General features: G+C 40.7%; 2 protein-coding genes across 2 annotated transcripts; one reads left to right on the forward strand and one right to left on the reverse strand.

The window, feature by feature from the left end:
• Positions 1–4,869: 4,869 nt before the first annotated feature.
• On the reverse strand, positions 4,870–13,798 carry si:ch211-195b21.5 (micronuclear linker histone polyprotein). Its single transcript, XM_058057893.1, has 8 exons — positions 13,443–13,798; positions 10,666–10,778; positions 10,024–10,585; positions 7,686–8,277; positions 7,292–7,359; positions 5,837–5,933; positions 5,621–5,739; positions 4,870–5,513 (listed from the first exon to the last, which is right to left on the reverse strand). Exons 1-8 carry the CDS (start codon positions 13,629–13,631, stop codon positions 5,052–5,054), a joined length of 2,202 nt encoding a protein of 733 aa, XP_057913876.1. The 5' UTR covers positions 13,632–13,798; the 3' UTR covers positions 4,870–5,051.
• Positions 13,799–14,225: 427 nt separating this feature from the next.
• fam98a (family with sequence similarity 98 member A) lies at positions 14,226–22,754 on the forward strand. The gene is made up of 8 exons (XM_058057894.1): positions 14,226–14,445; positions 16,302–16,450; positions 16,821–16,955; positions 17,674–17,855; positions 18,969–19,049; positions 19,135–19,251; positions 20,339–20,506; positions 21,311–22,754. Exons 1-8 carry the CDS (start codon positions 14,408–14,410, stop codon positions 21,881–21,883), a joined length of 1,443 nt encoding a protein of 480 aa, XP_057913877.1. The 5' UTR covers positions 14,226–14,407; the 3' UTR covers positions 21,884–22,754.
• Positions 22,755–22,777: the final 23 nt, after the last annotated feature.

Genomic DNA, 22,777 nt, shown 5'->3' on the forward strand with positions numbered 1-22,777 from the left:
GTTTGCAGGGGAGTTACTTGTCGTTGTTATTGTTCATTTTCCAAGCGAATCTGTGTACTTTGAATGTTGAAGGCAGTTGCGTGCGGTGAATTCAGAGCAGGAAGACGTCCATTAGGAAGAAGAGAAAGAGGACACTCATTATATCTCCCGCTGCTGATGGACATGCGGAGGAGTGTTATTTATCTCCATGTCTCCAGATGACTACGCTCCAAGCATATGCAGCAGCAACACTGGACTTCCTGTTAAAAGCCCATTATCAGGCTGCTCATAAGCTTTTAGTTCCCGTGCAATCTTGATGCTAACAAAGACTCACAGTCTCGGCTTTTTTTTTTTTTTTTTTTACGATTGACGTGAACGCGGTCCAGAAGAACTTTCACTGATATGAAGACAAGCGTATCGTCTAGCCTTGTGACGCCCCTCAACGAGTTACTGTTGCGGTTTGAGCACACGCCAAGCTAAAAAAGCTCATCTCTGAAACCCCAACATCACTTCCTGTGCACCTTTTTATGCCTTAAATGTCTACTCTATTGCGTAATAGGGGCGTAAATCTGCCTATAGGGGTGTTATCTCATGTGTAGAGGACTCTAATCATGTTAATTAACCTGTCATAAACAGGTTGTCTGTGCTCTTACAAATTTAAGGCATGCCTGCCATTCCGAATGAAAGGCTCTTTTCCACGGAGGGGGGAAGACGGCCCGAAGGCCCGCCGCTCGTTTATCTCTGACAAAGCTGCAGACCACACCCTTAACCCGCTTTGTCCTGAAGGTGTGCTTCTGCTTCACAATCATAGTCTTTGACATGTGTAAATAAATAGGAGTGTTTAGGGGGTGGGGCGGAGTTGGGGGGGGTTAATCCAAAATAAAAACAAAGACAGTAAAATGGAAGAATGAAGCACTTTACATTTTCATTTGAAAGGACTAACTTTGAAGTACTAAGTCCTCAGGGATGGGTCGGCCCGCACCACTCCACTACCGGGCACTTGATGATGAAAAAACAGGAAGGTGGTGTCCGTGGGGTGTCTTGCTGCCAAGTTGTGTCTTTGGGGAACAGTCATCTTTAATGAAGGCGTGTAAAACTATAAAAACATGTTTTGTGTCTTCATTTCTGAGTTAACCGCTCACGGCATCACAGATCGGTGAGGTAATGTTCCGGTTGCCATTTTGTTTAGCTAGCGAATGGGATGCTAACGACGTTAATTGCCAGGAGGACAATAACAACAAGGACACCATTTTCCATTTTCCTCCTTCAGATTTTGAGGTTTTCAATGTCATTGATTCACTTGCAGGTTTTGCATAGTTTGTATACGGCAAGAAGAGACTCTCCTCCGGCAGGTTTGGACTTGCGGCGGAGTGACGGGCATGTACAGTAAAAGCTTGAATCATAAATTTGTCCAGGATTGCAACACTTCACTTCCTTTTTCTTATTGTGTAAATGTACAACTAAAGGCAATACATTCAGCACTGGGGCCCACACTGTGTATATCCAAGCTTGACATTGGCTCCATCTGCCGGATAACATTGGGTACAACACATCCAATGAAAACAGTTGGGACTTTTAACTTAACGTGCTCAAATTAAGGTTGCTCGTTAAGAGAGTAACAAAATAAAAGCGATATTTTACGGGTATAACTGCTGTTTTAAAATACTTCTTTATTCCATTTACTTTAAAAAAAAAAAACAACTTACTTGGAACTGTATACCGAGTCAATTCGGCTAGCTGTGGCGTTGACCTGTGTGATGACGTCATATAGGAGCGACCAAGGCCTGGACATCCACTTCCGTAGTATGTAAATGTACAACTAAGGCAATACATCCAGCACTGGGGCCACACTGTGTATATGCAAGCTTGACATTGTCTCCATCTGCCGGATGACATTGGGTACAACACATCCAATGAAAACAGTTGGGACTTTTAACTTAATGTGCTCAAATTAAGGTTGCTCGTTAAGAGGGTAAAAAAAAAATAAAAGCGATATTTTACGTGTATAATTGCTGTTTTAAAATACTTCTTTATTCCATTTACTTAAAAAAAAAACAACTTACTTGGAACTGTATATACCGAGTCAATTCGGCTAGCTGTGGCGTTGACCTGTGTGATGACGTCATATAGGAGCGACCAAGGCCTGGACATCCACTTCCGTAGTATGTAAATGTACAACTAAGGCAATACATTCAGCACTGGGGCCACACTGTGTATATCCAAGCTTGACATTGGCTCCATCTGCCGGATGACATTGGGTACAACACATCCAATGAAAACAGTTGGGACTTTTAACTTAATGTGCTCAAATTAAGGTTGCTCGTTAAGAGGGTAAAAAAAATAATAAAAGCGATATTTTACGGGTATAATTGCTGTTTTAAAATACTTCTTTATTCCATTTACTTACAAAAAAACAACTTACTTGGAACTGTATACCGAGTCAATTCGGCTAGCTGTGGCGTTTACCTGTGTGATGACGTCATATAGGAGCGACCAAGGCCTGGACATCCACTTCCGTAGTATGTAAATGTACAACTAAGGCAATACATCCAGCACTGGGGCCACACTGTGTATATCCAAGCTTGACATTGGCTCCATCTGCCGGATGACATTGGGTACAACACATCCAATGAAAACAGTTGGGACTTTTAACTTAATGTGCTCAAATTAAGGTTGCTCGTTAAGAGGGTAAAAAAAAATAAAAGCGATATTTTACGTGTATAATTGCTGTTTTAAAATACTTCTTTATTCCATTTACTTAAAAAAAAACAACTTACTTGGAACTGTACACCGAGTCAATTCGGCTAGCTGTGGCGTTTACCTGTGTGATGACGTCATATAGGAGCGACCAAGGCCTGGACATCCACTTCCGTAGTATGTAAATGTACAACTAAGGCAATACATCCAGCACTGGGGCCACACTGTGTATATGCAAGCTTGACATTGGCTCCATCTGCCGGATGACATTGGGTACAACACATCCAATGAAAACAGTTGGGACCTTTAACTTAATGTGCTCATATTAAGGTTGCTCGTTAAGAGGGTAAAAAAAATAAAAGCGATATTTTACGTGTATAATTGCTGTTTTAAAATACTTCTTTATTCCATTTACTTAAAAAAAAACAACTTACTTGGAACTGTACACCGAGTCAATTCGGCTAGCTGCGGCGTTTACCTGTGTGATGACGTCATATAGGAGCGACCAAGGCCCGGACATCCACTTCCGTAGTATGTGTTTGGGCGCCATGATGGTGAACAGACTCCATCCAGAATTGCATTGTAAACATGGACGGTACAAACAACCAGTACACAAAAACAACGACAGGTATGTGTGATAAAAATATTGTAGCTTTATAACATTGGTTATTGTAAATAAATAAGAGAGTTGAGACTCCCACACATTAATTTGTTTCACTTGGAGGATTAGTTGAATTCATGACAAGTCAGCGATGATGTCTATCAAATATATTAAAATACCATGACTGAAATAAAGGTGCTTTATGTAAATACTTCAGTTGAATATCTGTATTAAGTATAAGTATTATTTAGTATGTTGATGGTGAAAGGGATAGTTTGTAATTTTTCTGAAATTGTATGCCATCCCCATCTGCAATGTAGTGCGTCAATGGCGACTTATGTAATGAATAATTACTTCATTACATCCCTGTCTTTTTTTAACCTATGATCTTGAAATAAGCTGATGAAGGATTTTTAATTTTGAACATTAAAATTGCCAAATGAAGTAAAATACAAATACGGTATAAGGTATGCAAAAATACACATTCAAAGACAAATTTCTACACTGGTCACTAGGTGTCAGTAATGTTACTGTAATGTTGTGAGACACACAAGCACCAGACTTGAGCACCGGAACAACAGGCTTTTATTGCAGGTTAGAATGATCGCACAACAGGGCACAATACTTTTGAAACTCAGTCCCCTCCCCAAAACGACGTTACTTCCTGTGTGTCTCTCTTTCAGGTGCCCTGGGGAACACATTTATATTGTAATATTGTAATGCCAGCTCTGGAGAGAACGGTCAAGCCAGCAGCCAAGATATCGGGAGGTCTCTTTTTGGGAGAAACCCAAGTTCCTTTCTTCATAGACCTACCAAGGCGCCAGGTAAACATCCTATTAACCGTTTGTTGGTATATCGGCCCGATTTGATTCCACCCAATTCGATGACAGAGGGCTGAGTGTCCCAGCCAGGAGACAAGATGATAGTAATAATAATAATAATAATAATCTGTGTGTGTCTAATCTGTTTGTAGCTCTACTCCTACAAGAGAGTGGAACATTTTATTATTAAAGACGCAAAACATAGCTGGACAACAGGGAAGCGACTGAAACAAAACGTAAATTAAATAACTGCATAAATTAACTGCAGATGTCGCTAACATTACATACACATATTTGACAAGACAGAAAAATCGAAGTAATTGCGTGACTACACAATCCACTTAATAAATATCTCGGGCATGCTTCAACAATCCATCAAATAACGGTACTTACCCAAGCGCCAATCAGTCCAATATCGTCTTCCGTGGCGTTAATTCCTCACGAGTATAGAAGGAAGTGTGAGCCACCGCATCAATCCACTCCGACACATGCCGCTGTTATTTGACGATATATTTGGCACTAAATCTTTATATCATAAAGATTGAACGGTGAAATTGCCTCTATGTTTACAACCCAGCGACGAATAAACCGGTTTATGTTAAGTTTAGGTACCGCTTTCATTTTTGTCAACGAGATATTTCTATAACTTTTGTGACGATTATGTCGCTGCAATGATGAAAAGTCCAAACGGACAAGAAACGTGAGCGTGAACGCACAAAAAATATTTAAGACTAATGAAAACACAACGTATTACCATTAGTACACTATAAATAATAATAACGTGGCATCTTTTTAATAGCGATAATTGTGCACACATTTTTGATTTTCTCTATATTACAAAATATAAAACATTTGTACAATGTATTGGGATTTACAAGGTACAGATGAATGTTTTGACAAAAAACCTCAAACGCAGGTAACTAAAGGGTGGACTTGTGACAAATGTAATTCCATCACTTAGACTTCTCCTTTTTCTTCTTCTTCTTTTTCTCCTTTTTCTTTTTGTGCGACTTTCCTTTCGATGTCTTTTCTTGCTCGCCGTTGCTGTCGGAGCTACTATCATGTTTGTCGTTCACATCTTTTTTCTTACTCTCGCTGGATTTCCCCATGTCTCTGGTGTGCTCCTTGACTTTGGAATGGTTGCCATGATCCTTTTTGAGCTCCTCAACTTTCGGGGACTCGCCACAACGGGACACAGTAATGAGCATCCTCTCCTTCTTCATGTCCTTCCACAAAGCGTTTTCCGAGCCAGGTCTGTGACCGTTGGAATCCTCTTCCTGTTTGACCCTGTCCTTCCTGTTGTCACCTCGATCTGTACAACTGTGGCCCTTGTTGCCCTTTTGGTCTGATAAAGGGTGCTGGGGTCTGCTTTGGTGTCCTTTAGTGTCTTTGTTATGTTTATCCACTTGCATTTTCTAACAACGATACAAAGACAGAATTAAAGATTAATATAATGTTTTTTGTATTATATCATTGATATGTTTAAGTCGGTCCTGTTTATGTTGACAACCCATCCACTCACATGACTGATGTTCCGGTAGCCGTGGATGGCTGCGTGACTTTCAGCGTTCTTTAATTCTCCGATGAACTCCTCACATATCTGGCAGTAAAAACCAACCACCGGTGTAAGAAAACCAAATCCTGCAAGAAAGAAAAAAAAACATGAAAAATGATGAATAACTGAATGAAATGAATTGACTTGAAATGCGAAAAAACAAAGAAGACTAAACTACTTTACCGTCCTCTTTCAGGAATCCTGACACTTCTTTCATCAAAATTTCCGCTTGATTTATTTTGCTCTGTTTGTCTTTGTTCCTTTCACTTTCCTCACCGGACTGGAAAAAAACGAGTTAAAAAACGAGTTAAAACTACCAACTACAAAAAACTGCATTGTTTACTTGACAATATGACAATATTCATTAGCATATTGCTAACACTTTACAATAAGGTGCAGTAGTTAAAGAGCAATCAACCTAACCCATTACTCATTAGTTCCACAGTAACTACTCTAAATGTATCTGCGTTGGTCAGTAACTACTCTACATTCATGTGCCTTAGCTCAACTACTCATTAGTTCATCAGGAACTACTCATTAGTTCCCCAATAACCACTCTAAATGTGCATGTATGTGCCTTAGTCATTATTCCCTCATTAGTTCTTCATGAGTTCCTCAGTAACTACTCTAAATGTATGTGTCTTAGTGGTCGGTTCCACAGTAACTACTCTAAATATAATATGTCTTAGTTTCTCAGTAACTACTCGTTAGTTCCTCAGTAACGACTCTACATGTATGTGCCTTAGTTTCTCAGTAACTACTCATTAGTTCCTCAGTAACGACTGTGTATGTGCCTTAGTTTCTCAGTAACTACTCATTAGTTCCTCAGTAACGACTCTACATGTATGTGCCTTAGTTTCTCAGTAACTACTCATTAGTTCCTCAGTAACTACTCTACATGTATGTGCCTTAGTTTCTCAGTAACTACTCGTTAGTTCCTCAGTAACTACTCTACATGTATGTGCCTTAGTTTCTCAGTAACTACTCATTAGTTCCTCAGTAACTACTCTACATGTATGTGCCTTAGTTTCTCAGTAACTACTCATTAGTTCTTCATTAGTTCCTCAGTAACTACTCTCAATTCATGTGCCTTAGTCATTAGTTTATTAGAACAGTTCCTCAGTAACTACTCCACATTTGTGCCTTAGCTCCTCAGTAACTACTCATTAGTTCCTCAGTAACTACTCTACATGTATGTGCCTTAGTTTCTCAGTAACTACTCATTAGTTTTTCATTAGTTCCTCAGTAACTACTCTCAATTCATGTGCCTTAGTCATTAGTTTATTAGAACAGTTCCTCAGTAACTACTCCACATTTGTGCCTTAGCTCCTCAGTAACTACTCATTAGTTCCTCAGTAACTACTCATTAGTTCTTCATTAGTTCCTCAGTAACGACTCTCAATTCATGTGCCTTAGTCATTAGTTTATTAGAACAGTTCCTCAGTAACTACTCCACATTTGTGCCTTAGCTCCTCAGTAACTACTCATTAGTTCCTCAGTAACTACTCATTAGTTCCTCAGTAACTGCTCTAAATGTCCACATATTTCCCTATTGCGCACATGGATGTGATGAGCTAGATTGAATCCAAGGATGACAAATGTTGAAGCGTACCGTCAAGGTGTTTAGGAATCCTTTACCTTTTCTTTAGGACAGGATGACTGAGACGTTCCAACACCTTCAACTTTTGCCCGCCTCTCCTTGGTCACTTGAAGGCAAACAGAGAAGGTATTTAAGCGGACGTAAAAAGCATTGATCAATACGGCATAGTAAGGCTAGCATGTCATGTCAACAGATTCCATCCACCTTCATGGCCAGGCGGCACAAAACCTTATCCTTTGAAAAACTGGGGAGAAACAGAGCCAAGAATCAACAAGAACAATCTAAAAATAAATAATATGAATGAATTGATGTGAATGTAGAAAACACGTTCGCCATGATCAACTTCCAAAAGCTAACGCCAACGTCCTCGTCATGTGAATAAAATGAGGCTGATAGCGAGATAATAATAGAATCAATCATAAATCCTCTTACCTTTGATAAGCGACTGGAGAGACTCCAACGCTTTGCGTAGATTGGGGTTGTGTTGCGGGGGCAATCCCAAAGGAGCCCCCGATGAAACCGAAGTCAGAGTTTGTGTAGGAATGGACGCTATCTCGGTATGGTTGGAGGCCATCTTGTCCATTGTGTCCATTCCGTGTGTTTTGCTCAAACCTTTTAATATATTTTTGATCTTTTCACACTCTTTGTTGTCCAAATTAGCAAAGGCGTGGCTCGAGAGCGACACGTCGCCCAAAATACTGGAATTTGACATATTGGCGCTGTGCTGTTGACGGCCCGGGACGCCGCTCTTCATCTCGTCCTGCTGTGGTTTGACCGACTCGGAAGTCGTGAGTGTCGATGTTGACGCTTCGCCTTTTGCGTCTTCGTTCCCGTACAAGAACGACTCTTCATCTTCAAATTCATCAGCCCTCGCGGTCGTGTGGTTTTGGGGTTGAAGCCAGGAGAAGTCGCTGCCTACTCTGTCGTGAGGCAGGACCGTGTTGTCATTTTCAGACGAAGTCTCCATTTTATCATCTGGCTTCATGCTGGGGGTACGTTGCATGTCTTGGAGTTTATTAGAGGCCTGTTAATAAAATTAGAGATATTTCTTAACAAATGGTACACATTTGAGTAATCATATAGTCCAGAGTCAATGCATGGTTTCCGTAACGGTTCGGGACCACTAGCAAAAGGCTAAAAAACTGAATAATTAATTGATACGCCCACGAGTCTCCAATTGCGGATCAACATTTGGAATAGTCCATCCATCCATTTTCTAAGCCGCTTGTCCTTACCAGGATCGCAGGGTTGGATCCCAGCTGACTTTGGAAGAGAGCCAGCCAATGGCAGTGCACATCTGGCCAAACAACCATTCACACTCACTCACAAGATTTTAACATTCATTTTAAGAAAGGTACAATGAAAAAATATGACCGGACAAAAATATAACCGAGGCACAAAACAATGCTAAATTCAATATTGATGCTAAAAAAAAGTTACACCCCAAACTTGTGCCTTAGTGGTTAGTTCCACAGTAACTACTCTAAATATACGTATGTGTCTTAGTGCCTCAGTCACTACTCTAAATGTATGTGCTATGTGGTTAGTTCCACAGTAACTGCTCTAAATATACGTATGTGTCTTAGTTCCGCAGTAACAACTCTAAATGCATGTGTCTTATTGGTTAGTTCCACAGTAACTGCTCTAAATATACGTATGTGTCTTAGTTCCTCATTAACTACTCTAAATTTAGACGTGTCTTAGTCTGATCCTAACCCTAGTTCGTTAGTTCCTCTGTAACTAATCTAAACTTATGGGCCTTAGTCATTAGTTCATCAGTTACTACTCTAACTGTATGTGCCTTAGTTTCTCAGTAACTACTCATTAGTTCCTCAGTTACTACTCTAAATGTATGTGCCTTAGTTTCTCAGTAACTACTCATTAGTTCTTCATTAGTTCCTCAGTAACTACTCTACATGTATGTGCCTTAGTTTCTCAGTAACTACTCATTAGTTCCTCAGTTACTACTCTATATTCATGTGCCTTAGTTTCTCAGTAACTACTCATTAGTTCTTCATTAGTTCCTCAGTAACTACTCTACATGTATGTGCCTTAGTTTCTCAGTAAACTACTCATTAGTTCCTCAGTTACTACTCTAAATGTATGTGCCTTAGTTTCTCAGTAACTACTCATTAGTTCCTCAGTTACTACTCTAAATGTATGTGCCTTAGTTTCTCAGTAACTACTCATTAGTTCCTCAGTCACTACTCTAAATGTATGTGCCTTAGTTTCTCAGTAACTACTCATTAGTTCCTCAGTAACTACTCTACATGTATGTGCCTTAGTTTCTCAGTAACTACTCATTAGTTCCTCAGTTACTACTCTAAATGTATGTGCCTTAGTTTCTCAGTAACTACTCATTAGTTCTTCATTAGTTCCTCAGTAACTACTCTACATGTATGTGCCTTAGTTTCTCAGTAACTACTCATTAGTTCTTCATTAGTTCCTCAGTTACTACTCTAAATTCATGTGCCTTAGTTTATTAGATCAGTTCCTCAGTAACCACTCTAAATTTGTGCCTTAGCTCCTCAGTAACTACTCATTAGTTCTTCATTAGTTCCTCAGTTACTACTCTAAATTCATGTGCCTTAGTTTATTAGATCAGTTCCTCAGTAACCACTCTAAATTTGTGCCTTAGCTCGTCAGTAGCTACTCATTAGTTCTTCGTTAGTTTTTATTGGCCAATTCTGCGGTTGCGTTCAGGTGGAAACGATAGAGATTACAAATCTAAAAACAAATGTAAGTCAAAGAAAAGCATGCCAACCTTTACCTGAATAGAGAGGGCCGCGTCTTTGAGAGTAGGCAGGCGCTCCAGGTCTTGGTTGTTGATGACCATCTTTAGTCCCTCCAAGAAGCTCCTTCCTTGGAGAAGACTACTACAACCAGCGCCGTCCTTCCCCTTGTCCCTGGCGTGGCTGGAGCTCCCTTCCCGTTGCTGTTGTTTGTTCCTGGCGTGCTCTCTCTTGCCGCTACTGCTGCTCCGTGACCTTGACCTCCTGTTTCTACTTTTGCTCCGTGCGCAACTTTTCCTGGTTCGACTTCGGCTTCTTGCTCGACTTTTACCACGAGCGCGACTTTTGCTCCTTCCTGTGCTTCGGCTCCGTCCACGACTTCTGTTTCGGGATCTTCCACGGCTACGACTACGGCCTCTGCTCCCGCTTTTGCTCCTGGTGAAATGCTTCTGGAAAACGTGATCCGATTTGACGGCCTCCTTGAGAATATTTGCTGATTTGAATGCATCGGCCAGGTTGTAGGCCATGTTCCCTTTGAGATAGTCGGGAAGAGGCTTATTTGCCGCAAGACACCGCAAGAACTCCTCACCGGCATGGTCGCTGAAAAATGCAACCAATCAACAAGAGCATCAATGAAAATGTCCCCCCTCTGACTTTTATCAACATTTACAAACACGTACCTGTCTGACTTGTGATGTTCCATGGGATTCCATGGGGGGGGCTGAGGGTGTGGGGGTGGAACCGGAGAGGCAATCGCTGTATTACCGTCTATGGAGAAGCTGCTACAGTGGGGCTGAGAGTATTCACAATCATAGTACATTTATGGAATGCGCATACTCTTTCAATGACCAAGTCAGATTTTATTTTTTTTCAATGTTGTAATATTATGAGAAACAAACTAAAATTTTAATTTTTGGAAAAATTTGGATAGGAAAAATGTTATATTATATAATATGGTCAAAACCAGGGGTGCTCATTAAGTCGATCGCGAGCTACCGGTCGATCGCGGAGGTGGTACTGGTCGATCGCTGGTCGATCGCGGCGTGACATTAAAAAAATATCATCCCAGCATCAATGCCGTCACTTGATTGACATACAGGGCAGCCATTCAGATGACAACTGAATGTTGCCCTTCGGGCGACCAATCAAATCAAACAACGTCTCTAAGTGCAGCAGAACTTACGATGTCAGCCTATCATCCATCCCCGTTACTTGATTGACATACAGGACAACCAATCAGATGACAACTGAATTTTGACCTTTAGGTCACCGCTCATGCGTAAACAACGATGCAAAGTGCTAAGCTAGTCGGCGAATTGCGAGATTTTAAGCCCTCGCTAAAGTTTATGGTCACTAAAATGAGTGAAGGAGCTGGACCAAGTAAAAAGGCAAAAACTGGACCAAGTAAAAAGGCAAAAAACATATGACTTCCATACGGATATGGAATATTATACGGATATTATGATACGGATATTATCCATGACTGATAAACATTTGGAAGTGTGCTTGAGGCTGGCTATCAGCAGCTACTGTCCGGACTATGCATCCCTGGCTGGTTCAATTCAGTGCAAGTCATCAAAGTAAACTCAGGTAATTACAAAAAATGTTAATAGTTAATTATGTGTGTTTTGCAATATTGGCTCATTTGGTTATGTAAGGTACATCAACATACATTGTACGTACAAATAATCCTCAATACATTTGAAAATAAATAGATGTTTTGCATTTTTGTAGTGGGTAGATCATTTTGACTCGCTCATTTTAAAAGTAGCTCGCATGCTGAAAAAGTGTGAGCACCCCTGGTCAAAACATTATGGGAATGAAGTCTGCAACAGCAGAAATGGAAAAAGAAAATGCAAAACCTTTACAAGATAGTTGCATTATAATGAGAAAAAAGGTCGCGATTTTATGGGAATAAATTTGTAATAATATGAGAAAAATAATAATTTTCGTTTCATAGAGTTAAGGAAATATTTAAAAATTGTTTTTTTTAAGTCAAACTATTGTGAGAAATCAAAACAAAATAAAACTTTAGAAAGAAGAAAATGTAGAGTAAATCAAGATAATATTTAAGAGGAAAGTTGATATATTGGAATTTAAAAAAACAGCAAAATAAGGGCTATAATAATAAAAAGGGATATAAATAATATGCTTCTCTACCTATATCACACAGCTGAGATGCAGTTTCTTCTTGAAATATATATAGAACCTCTTAGCATTAAATATGAAAGCCCTTTCATATCAACTTTGGACACCCCATTAGCGACTCCCATGTGTCAAAGACAAGAAGACCTTAATGTATTATTATTATTATTATTATTATATTACTTCACCTGAAATGAAGAAACATTTGGATGTTTTTTTTCAGCAGTTAAATCATTTGACAGTTCAGTTCAAAATGACTGTAATACCCAATGTGACCAGCAGTAGTACTCATATCCTCAGTGCTGTTGCTGAGCCAGTCTCCAGTAAGAAATTAGTTCAAGTCTCGTTATTTACAGATAAACATCAAACCTACCGTCTACAAGACACAATTACACACCAATGAATCTCATTTCTGTCATTTTTTTTTTATTATTTGTTGAAGAAAATGCCGTCATAGTTTTTGTCAGCGAGCATTTGGTTTGATTCGTTGTGATCTTGAAAATGTACTCGCCAACAAAACGAACACTGCGTATATCCATTCAAAGATTCAACGACCCTTAACACTGGGAGCTAAACTTGGCCAAATCGCTATAATTATTAGCTGACAACAACTATAACGAATGTACTGAGTATTTACTGTAACTAAATGACAGTATCCATTCCTTCGTCAAAAAAACAGTAGTTTTTCCAGTTCTAAGTATCTTGGGTGTCATTTTAGACTAAAAGTACTTAGTTGTAGTGCATTTCAAATGGACTCGGATTTAAATACATCTGCAACATTATGCTCTATATTTACATGCTTAATAAATGATCTCCAAAACGTTTCTTCCTTTATTTTTTTTTTAAACAGTTTAGCTTTCTGTGTAAGCTGTTATTAAATGTTTCTATTCCAATTTATATGTCAGTGTATTGCAATGTAGATTTGATCACACTCTCAATTTTATGTTTTTATACAACTCAACAATCTTTACATCTACATCACATTTAATATACCTCCAGTTCATTTAAAATTAGCGTTTTTGCATTTTTTGATTCCTAAAATCACCAGAGCACTCATGTCATATAGACGATCTTTGACTGGTAAAAACATAGCTCGTGTGACTGTACAGACAAGAGTGTAACTTTACGAGTTTGTTAGCCAAGTCGTTAACAAAAGAAAATTACTAAATAAAACAAAACAAGTAGAATAATGAAGGAAAACTATCACAGCTGTCCTTAAGACTTCTGAAAATGTGTCCTAATCAGGTCGCATGGCCCTTCTCTACGCTATATCTAGCGCTAGCTAGCATTAGCATAGGAGTTGTGTACCTACATTGATTATCGGAGGTCCTGGAGGTCTGTTGGAGAGAAACCGGGGCCCCAGCATCGGCGTGGACGGAAATGGTCCACACGGTCCAGGAGCCAAATGTCCTGGAGGTGGAGGGCGACAAGGCGACCCGACATTGTACGGACCGCCGCGAGGTTTAGGTAACCCGAAAGGCGGCCGACCGGGACCGTACATGCTTTTGTGTTAAATCATTACAATATAAAATCTGAAGTAAGCGTAACCGGAGCACATTACAGAAGATATAATGTTTAAATCCAATTAAATGTAACGCAAACGTTTTGAGACGAAGCAGCTAAACGAGGACAGAATGAAAAGACCCAAACACAATTATCTTCTACTCATATGGGAAACGCATAACAGCATCACAAATAGCAGTATCGCCCCCTGCTGTGTTGGCGCGTTACTGCACATTAAAAAATACGTATAATAGTCACTAATAATAATAATAATAATAAATACTGAATACCGAATACTCATAATTGATATAAATGAAGATACGGTCTTGTTTCCACAATAACATCCATAAAGAGTTAAAGCACACTATATATCTACTTTGAAAGTTTCATATTAGTTTCGAAAACTTTATTGATAGCAACAACGCTGTATGTACTATACAACCCAGTAGTAGCAATAGCTTAGATGATAATAGTTATTAGCTAGGATACACATCTGTGAGCATTTGGATTTGTAAAAAGGATCGTTTTTTGGGATATAGTATAATATGTGTAATGTTTAGTACATTACTGTATTACTAAAATTTAAAAAATATATTTTCCGAAGTGGTTTCATGGCACAATTCAGCCACTAGTTGGCGGTAGTGCACCCGTCCAAGCACAAGTGCTCCGCTAATAAATCCAGCGAAAAAGACATCAGCCGCTGTCAGTCCAGCTGGTTCCCTGAAGTGTGTTTGACATTTTGTAATTTTTGCAACCCGCACAAGAAGTATTACTATGGAGAATGATATCATCGTCTCTCTTGAAGATTTAGGGTAAGTGAAGGAAACAAAAATGCCGTATTAAATAACACACAAGTGGCATTTCAATTGCTGGCCATCCCGTGAAGCCAACGTGACGTGGTGTGTTTTAGCTAAAGCTGTGCTTGCTAACGGCTGTCTGACATTCATTGGAGTCTCTTCATTTGTTAATGACATGTTTACCGTCGTAAGGACCGACCAGCGGCTTCCTTATAAGGGTTGTGCTTTTGTAATTAAACGTTTTTTAAAGTCCTGCAGCTGAAATTCCCATTCTGAGCCAAAACATTAGTGTTTTCGGGTTAATCTCGCGAGATTAGCTGTGTCCAAAGTGCAGCTCGGGGGCCGTTTTTGGTCAGCATTACTGTTTTTTTTGGGGGGGGGACTTCAGTTTCCTCCCACGTTCCAAAAACATGCTAGATGGGTATACTGTAGGAGTAAGCATACACATACTTTCACTTTACATTGACAAACAATGGCACCCTCATGAGATTTAAAAGACGCTACTGTTGATGTTTTGCTCTCGAAAACACTCAGGCCGACGAAGGTGATTTTTTTTTCCACAAAAAAGGCCAAGTACCCATTATTATTATTATTATTATGACCATGATGATTATTACTATTACTATTATTATTAATACTAGTATATTACTGTTACTATTATTATCCATCCATCCATTTTCCTCCGCTGGTCCGGGTCGCGGGGGCAGCAGTCCAAACTTCCCGGTCCCCGGCCACCTCCTCCAGCTCCACCGGGAGGACACCAAGGCATTCCCAGGCCAGCTGTGAGACTCCCTCAAACACTATTATTATTACTATTACTATTATTATCATCACTATTATTGTTATTATTATATAGCTATTATTATTGGCTGCACGGCGGACGAGTGGTTAGCACGCAGACCTCACAGCTAGGAGACCCGAGTTCAAACCCACTCTCGGCCATCTCTGTGTGGAGTTTGCATGTGTCTTGATAGTTTATCTTGACCGAGACACAACTATGCATTAGTACAGGGGTGCTCACACTTTTTCAGCATGCGAGCTACTTTTAAAATGAGCGAGTCAAAATGATCTACCCACTACAAAAATGCAAAACATCTATTTATTTTCAAATGTATTGAGGATTATTTGTACGTACAATGTATGTTGATGTACCTTACATAACCAAATGAGCCAATATTGCAAAACACACATAATTAACTATTAACATTTTTTGTAATTACCTGAGTTTACTTTGATGACTTGCACTGAATTGAACCAGCCAGGGATGCATAGTCCGGACAGTAGCTGCTGATAGCCAGCCTCAAGCACACTTCCAAATGTTTATCAGTCATGGATAATATCCGTATCATAATATCCGTATAATATTCCATATCCGTATGGAAGTCATATGTTTTTTGCCTTTTTACTTGGTCCAGCTCCTTCACTCATTTTAGTGACCATAAACTTTAGCGAGGGCTTTAAAATCTGACGCAATTCGCCGACTAGCTTAGCACTTTGCATCGTTGTTTACGCATGAGCGGTGACCTAAAGGTCAAAATTCAGTTGTCATCTGATTGGTTGTCCTGTATGTCAATCAAGTAACGGGGATGGATGATAGGCTGACATCGTAAGTTCTGCTGCACTTAGAGACGTTGTTTGATTTGATTGGTCGCCCGAACGGCAACATTCAGTTGTCATCTGAATGGCTGCCCTGTATATCAATCAAGTGACGGCATTGATGCTGGGATGATATTTTTTTTAATGTCACGCCGCGATCGACCAGTACCACCTCCGCGATCGACCGGTAGATCGCGATCGACTTAATGAGCACCCCTGCATTAGTAGAACAACAATGCAGAAAGATAGACTGGACTTGTGACTTGTCATTGTAGGTATCAAGGCCCAGTGTTGGAAGATGGGGCTCTGGATGCAAGTGTGACCGGCGGGGCTGCTTCGCCGGAGTTTACAAAGCTCTGCGCATGGATTGTTTCGGAGCTCAGACTTTACTGTAAACTGGGGGAGAATGTCCACGCCACAAACTGTAAGATTTCCAAATTTTGTCCCGGCATAGCTTCAATTAATAAATGCAACACTTCAATCAATCCACTAAGTCGACAAGTGTGATTCTGCTATTATTAAACGATTTACTATTAACACAGTTGTATCTTTATCATTATTATGAAGCAGCATGTACGAATGTTATTATAGTCAAAACACAGAATTACCACAGTAGCTCTGTTTAATAAGTATCAAATATATGAAATAAAATTATCGAAATAAAAAATGTGCATGTCCTTTATCCCCCATTCTCTTTCCTTATGTCCGTACGTCAACACAAACATGTTTCACTGTATGGTTGAATGTCACACAAGGACAAGGGAATGATGTGTTTGCCGTCTGACGTACTGCAGGTCCAAGCGAGGCAGAGAGCTTCCAGCTGGAGACGAGTGGTTTGTTGTCCGAGCTGGCCTGTCCTTACACCGTCCTCACCAGCGGCGATGTCACCCAACGCTTTCTCAACAGGAATGACTGTCTCCTGCTACTATGTATGATTACAGTACTTTATTTTTTTGCGCACATATGCAGAAACCAACGTAGCACACTTAACTTCACTCAACGAGCTTGTCAGAGGTCATTATATGTAACGCTATAACAAAATAACTTACCAAGAACCCTTTACTCAGAGCGAGATATTCATCACACAGCAACTTAACACCCCAAAGGTAGACCTCAGAAATACAATCATGGACCAGTACAAGTTTCTAAAGAATTTTTTTTTTTAATATTTCCTTAATGCTGAGGGAGGCTGATGTCATTGCAGCACCCCAAATGAACGTGATACAATGCCGTATGAGGGGAAAAATGGAAAATGTTTTTTTTAAAAAAAACAAAACACAAGAGCACTTTGAAATCTGACTTAGTAAAGAAACAGCACCGTTGCTAATAGTGTTGACGTGGACTAGCGCTACTGATTCTGAAGGCCCTAGGCCACATACAGAAACTGAAAACCTAGTGGACAAAAACCAAATCTGTCCTGGAAGCAGTGCAGCCAAGTTACATGCTACTAAATGAAGATAACAGACTGTTAAATACAATAAATTAATTACCAAAATGTATACAATTTCATAGAACAAATAACAGAATTTATTTTTGCAAATATCGGTCAGTTTCTTCTGACGGTGTGTAGGCCAGCAGAGAAGGCGTTGCTGGCCCTGCCCGGACACCGCTGGCGTTCTTAGTACTTGTTTGTGACTCTCTTTTCAGCGTTTCTGGTGTCCGAGCTGGAGGCATCGAGGATGATCCTGGTCAACAGACCCCAGAAGACGACCCCGGAGTCCGACAGCCCTGCGTTCCACGAGCTGAAGGGCATCTGCGTGGCATTGGGCATGTCCAAACCTCCAGCCACTATCACCATGTTCCAGTTGTTCAGTGGTATTGAGAAGAAGGTCAGTTTGGTCCACTAGAGTGGAATGACTATACAACGTACATTTGGAATGCTTTTTAAAAACAACAATTGCGTGCACATGTTAAAATCTATTTAGAAATCTAGAAAGGTCAAGGTGGCCACACAGCTAGGAGACCCGGGTTCGATTCCACCCTCGGCCATCTCTATGTGTGGAGTTAGCATGTTCTCCCCGTGCATGCGTGGGTTTTCTCCGGGTACTCTGGTTTCCTCCCACATTCCAAAAACATGCTAGGTTAATTATTCATTCATTCATTCATTCATTCATTTTCTACCGCTTTTCCTCACGAGGGTCATGGGGGTGCTGGAGCCTATCCCAGCTGTCTTGGGACGAGAGGCGGCGTACACCCTGGACTGGTGGCCAGCCAATCACAGGGCACATATAGACAAACAACCATTCACACTCACATTCATACCTATGGACAATTTGGAGTGGCTAATTAACCTAGCATGTTTTTTTGGAATGTGGGAGGAAACCGGAGTACCCGGAGAAAACCCACGCATGCACGGGGAGAACATGCAAACCCCACACAGAGATGGCCAAGGGCGGGAATTGAACCCTGGTCTCCTAGCTGTGAGGTCTGCGCCATTCCAAAAACATGCTAGGTTAATTAGCCACTCCAAAATTGTCCATAGGTATGAATGTGAGTGTGAATGGTTGTTTGTCTATATGTGCCCTGGGATTGGCTGGCCACCAGTCCAGGGTGTACCCCGCCTTTTGTCCGAAGACAGCTGGGATAGGCTCCAGCACCCCTGCGACCCTTGTGAGGATAAGCGGTAGAAAATGAATGAATGAATGAATGAATGAGAGGTCTCGGGTTATTAGGTGTAGCTTCTCTATAGGAGTCCACAACTCAATACAAAGGACCCAAAATGAGCATAATAGGTCATCTTTAAGGATGATGATTTGGGGGATTCTTATCGATGTAGGAGACTGCTACCGATTGCTTTATCGGTTTATCAATCACAACCGTAGCAAAGAATCGTGGAAACATTGAACATTTCTTTTATGATGTCAATTCCCAGTTAGTCCAGTCACCCCGTTACTGTATACTATTTGTTTGGCTCACACTGTGCATTTTGTCGTATATGTTAGCTAAAAAAAGCCACATGCAGCGTCCCGTCAAATCATATTGGAGAGCCCTTGTTGAAGAAAGCCTTCGGACCCGTGCACATGGTAAGTACCTCACGGGGAAAAAGATGAATTACTAGTCGAGGTACACTGAAGTAAAATGAACACTATGCTGCGTATTACTTGGCAGGAAAAGATCGACGCCATCAACCAAGCACTCGTGAACGAATATGAAGTGCGAAGGAAAATGCTACTGAAACGTCTGGATGTCACCGTGCAGTCTTTTGGGTGGTCGGAAAGAGCAAAGGTAACGTACGTGGCCCCTGGGGGGCCGGAGTGCATCCTCTAAAGGCAATAGCAGTTTTGTTGCTAACAAGTCATTGGATTTGACATTAGCAGTTTTGTTGCTAACAAGTCATTGGATTTGACATTAGCAGTTTTGTTGCTAACAAGTCATTGGATTTGACATTAGCAGTTTTGTTGCTAACAAGTCATTGGATTTGATCATAGCAGTTTTGTTGCTAACAAGTCATTGGATTTGACATTAGCAGTTTTGTTGCTAACAAGTCATTGGATTTGACATTAGCAGTTTTGTTGCTAACAAGTCATTGGATTTGACATTAGCAGTTTTGTTGCTAACAAGTCATTGGATTTGACAATAGCAGTTTTGTTGCTAACAAGTCATTGGATTTGACATTAGCAGTTTTGTTGCTAACAAGTCATTGGATTTGACATTAGCAGTTTTGTTGCTAACAAGTCATCGGATTTGACATTAGCAGTTTTGTTGCTAACAAGTCATTGGATTTGACATTAGCAGTTTTGTTGCTAACAAGTCATTGGATTTGACATTAGCAGTTTTGTTGCTAACAAGTCATTGGATTTGACATTAGCAGTTTTGTTGCTAACAAGTCATTGGATTTGACATTAGCAGTTTTGTTGCTAACAAGTCATTGGATTTGATCATAGCAGTTTTGTTGCTAACAAGTCATTGGATTTGACATTAGCAGTTTTGTTGCTAACAAGTCATTGGATTTGATCATAGCAGTTTTGTTGCTAACAAGTCATTGGATTTGACATTAGCAGTTTTGTTGCTAACAAGTCATTGGATTTGACAAACTACCAAATAACATCTATCACTACTCTTAAAGGACAGTATGTGAGACATAAACACTCATCTTTTGCTTTTCTGTGCATTCTAAAGATATAAAAACGGATAAAAACAGACTGCTAGTGAATGCACATAACACATATTCCGCCTACAAACACCTCTAAGAAGGTTTTATATGCATGTCGTGACCCTACATTCATAATAACATGTAATACTTAACAGTATTTTGTTATAGTATGGGTCAATCTGATGTCTGATTTTTTTTTTTAACCCCGCCCCTCCGCAGGCGCATGCTGAGAAGTTGACCAAAGTTTATCAGCCCCTACGTTCCGCCCTCGGCACCAAAAGCAAAATCTCTGTCGCCCACCTTTTTGCCGCCCGGCAAGACATGTCGAAAATCCTTCGTACAAGCAGCGGCAAGTCACGAGAGAAGACCGCCTGTTCCATTAATAAGGTGAGTTTCACTTTTATCCTTTGCCCGTTCAGGACGAACTGATGACGAAAAGCCAGGTTCCACTGCGTTGGGCTAATCAGGCGATATGTGTGCCTCATTGGTGTTTAGGTTTAACCCTCCTCTTGTGTTAGGGTCGGCATCGACCCCTTTTACATTTGAATGCATAAAAAGAATCCCATAATATTTGTTTATTGCATCAAGGCTTCACTTGTACTCTAGTTCAACAAAATAAAACCAAAAAATCTTTTTTTCTACATTTTAAAATGGTCTGGTTGAAATCATGACCACTGTATTGTTAGGGTCGGTTTCCACCCGGTTAGAATAATATAACAATAAAGCAATATTTTGAGCCAAAACTGAAATCATAAGTGTACAATTAGCCAACACAATGACAACCAGCTCCTCTTCTCACGCCGCTATTTCGCTAGCATTTACAAGTCATGGAAACGGCCTCAAGGTGGCAGAGGCGCATTCGATGAGAGCACGGCAGGGGTCGTGTTAACCAACACACGGGTTCAGTTCCAAATCTGAACATTGTAAATAGCGATGGCATTGTCCAGTATTTGTAACTAAAAACCCTTTTTGTGTTGTTTATGTTAGCATACTAGTTTAGATATTTGAGCTGTCACGTGAAAGTTATGCTTGGAAAAATTTTTTTTTTCCCTTTTTAGTTGGGAACTGATATTTTCCTGAAACACACCAATGTTCTGTTAATTACTAAAGAACTGAAAAAGGTGAAATCGTGACGAAAGACGGGAGTCTAGACTTTGTGAGATGTCAAATATGATATTTGTTTCACCACAGGTGTTAATGGGCCGAGTGCCAGACAGGGGCGGCCGCCCCTGTGAGATTGAGGCCCCCCCGCCGGAGATGCCATCCTGGCAAAAGCGTCAGGATGCCCCCCCCCAAGGTAGCGGACACTATGGTGGTGGCAGGGGGGGTTATGAACATTACTCCCAAGGGCGGGGCGGCTACGAGAGGGGCGGCGGCAGCGAAAGAGGGGGCAGGTCAAGAGGCGGGAGGGTTCAAGGTGGCTGGGGGGAGGGGTCCGGAGCAGGACGAGGTGGCTACAACAAGAGCCAGTATCAAGAGGGCGTCCATCACGGGGGAGGCGGAGCAAGAGGTGCCTATCGAGGAAACAACCAGGGAGCCCCGCAAGAGTCCGGCTACCACGCGGGTCACCACGACAACCAGCACCAGAACGGAGGCTGGCATCAGGAGCGTGGCGGCGGCAGAGGAGGCAGGGGACGAGGAGGGCGAGGGGGCAGAGGAGGCCCCAATTTCAACCAAGGAGGACACTTTGAACAGTTTTTCCAACATGGCGGACAGCACTACAACCAAGCCGGCTTCAATCAAAGCCGCCACTACACCAGTTGAAGACGTGGCGTCGGACATTGTCCTCCCTTGAGTTCTTCGTCGGCCTTACCGAGCAATGTTTGACCGCTCTGGATACTTGTACAGTGGAACACGCTTATGTCCGAGTTCGAGTCCACCATGTTCTTCTTCTTAACAACAAGCACCCGCTGAAGTGGACCCAAAATGTGACAACCAAAGCGGTCATGTCTGTGGAAAAACATACCGATTATGTCAACTTGGCGTGAAACCACAGTAGCAACATGCGTCTACTTTACACAGCATCCAAACCACTTCCGGTTCAGTGCAAAGTAAGCTGCAAAATAAAAGCACGGCAGCAACTAACACTTTTTTTTTTTTTTTTTTAAGATTGTTAGCCATGAGATGGGCGACTGTATGACTGCAGTTCAAACATCCAAGCAGAGTATAAAATATCACATGAAAACACAAGAATCAGATTAGAATCCTTTATCAATTATTATAAACGATCACACATTCTCTGCATGTGTCTGAATAAAGTCACGTATGAAGTAACGTGCAATGCAAGCGATGGCTAGTTTTGGTTTTTAGCTAATGTCGACATAAACGGGTTCCACTGTACTTAGGTACATAACGTACTCATGGAGGCTTACATACATCCAGTCTATGCTGATTTTTATTTTTATTTTAATTTTTTGGTCTCCCTGAAAATATAAGTTAATAAAAACTTGTAAATGATTATGGTTTGAAAGATGGCAGGAGGATCATAATCAGGCTCAAAGAATTGATCCACCATAAGCGTTTCATGCTTACGTTATGCCCTGTTTAAATCATGTAGCATTTTTTTTTTTTTTTTTTTTTTCAAAAAAAGAGGTCATGTTGCTTTGCTAATAATGGAAGTTGTGTTCAAGGAAGAAAGGGAAATAAAATAGTAAAAAG

The sequence above is a fragment of the Doryrhamphus excisus genome, chromosome 19 (genome assembly GCF_030265055.1).
Source record: "Doryrhamphus excisus isolate RoL2022-K1 chromosome 19, RoL_Dexc_1.0, whole genome shotgun sequence".
In the NCBI taxonomy this organism is placed as follows: domain Eukaryota; kingdom Metazoa; phylum Chordata; class Actinopteri; order Syngnathiformes; family Syngnathidae; genus Doryrhamphus; species Doryrhamphus excisus.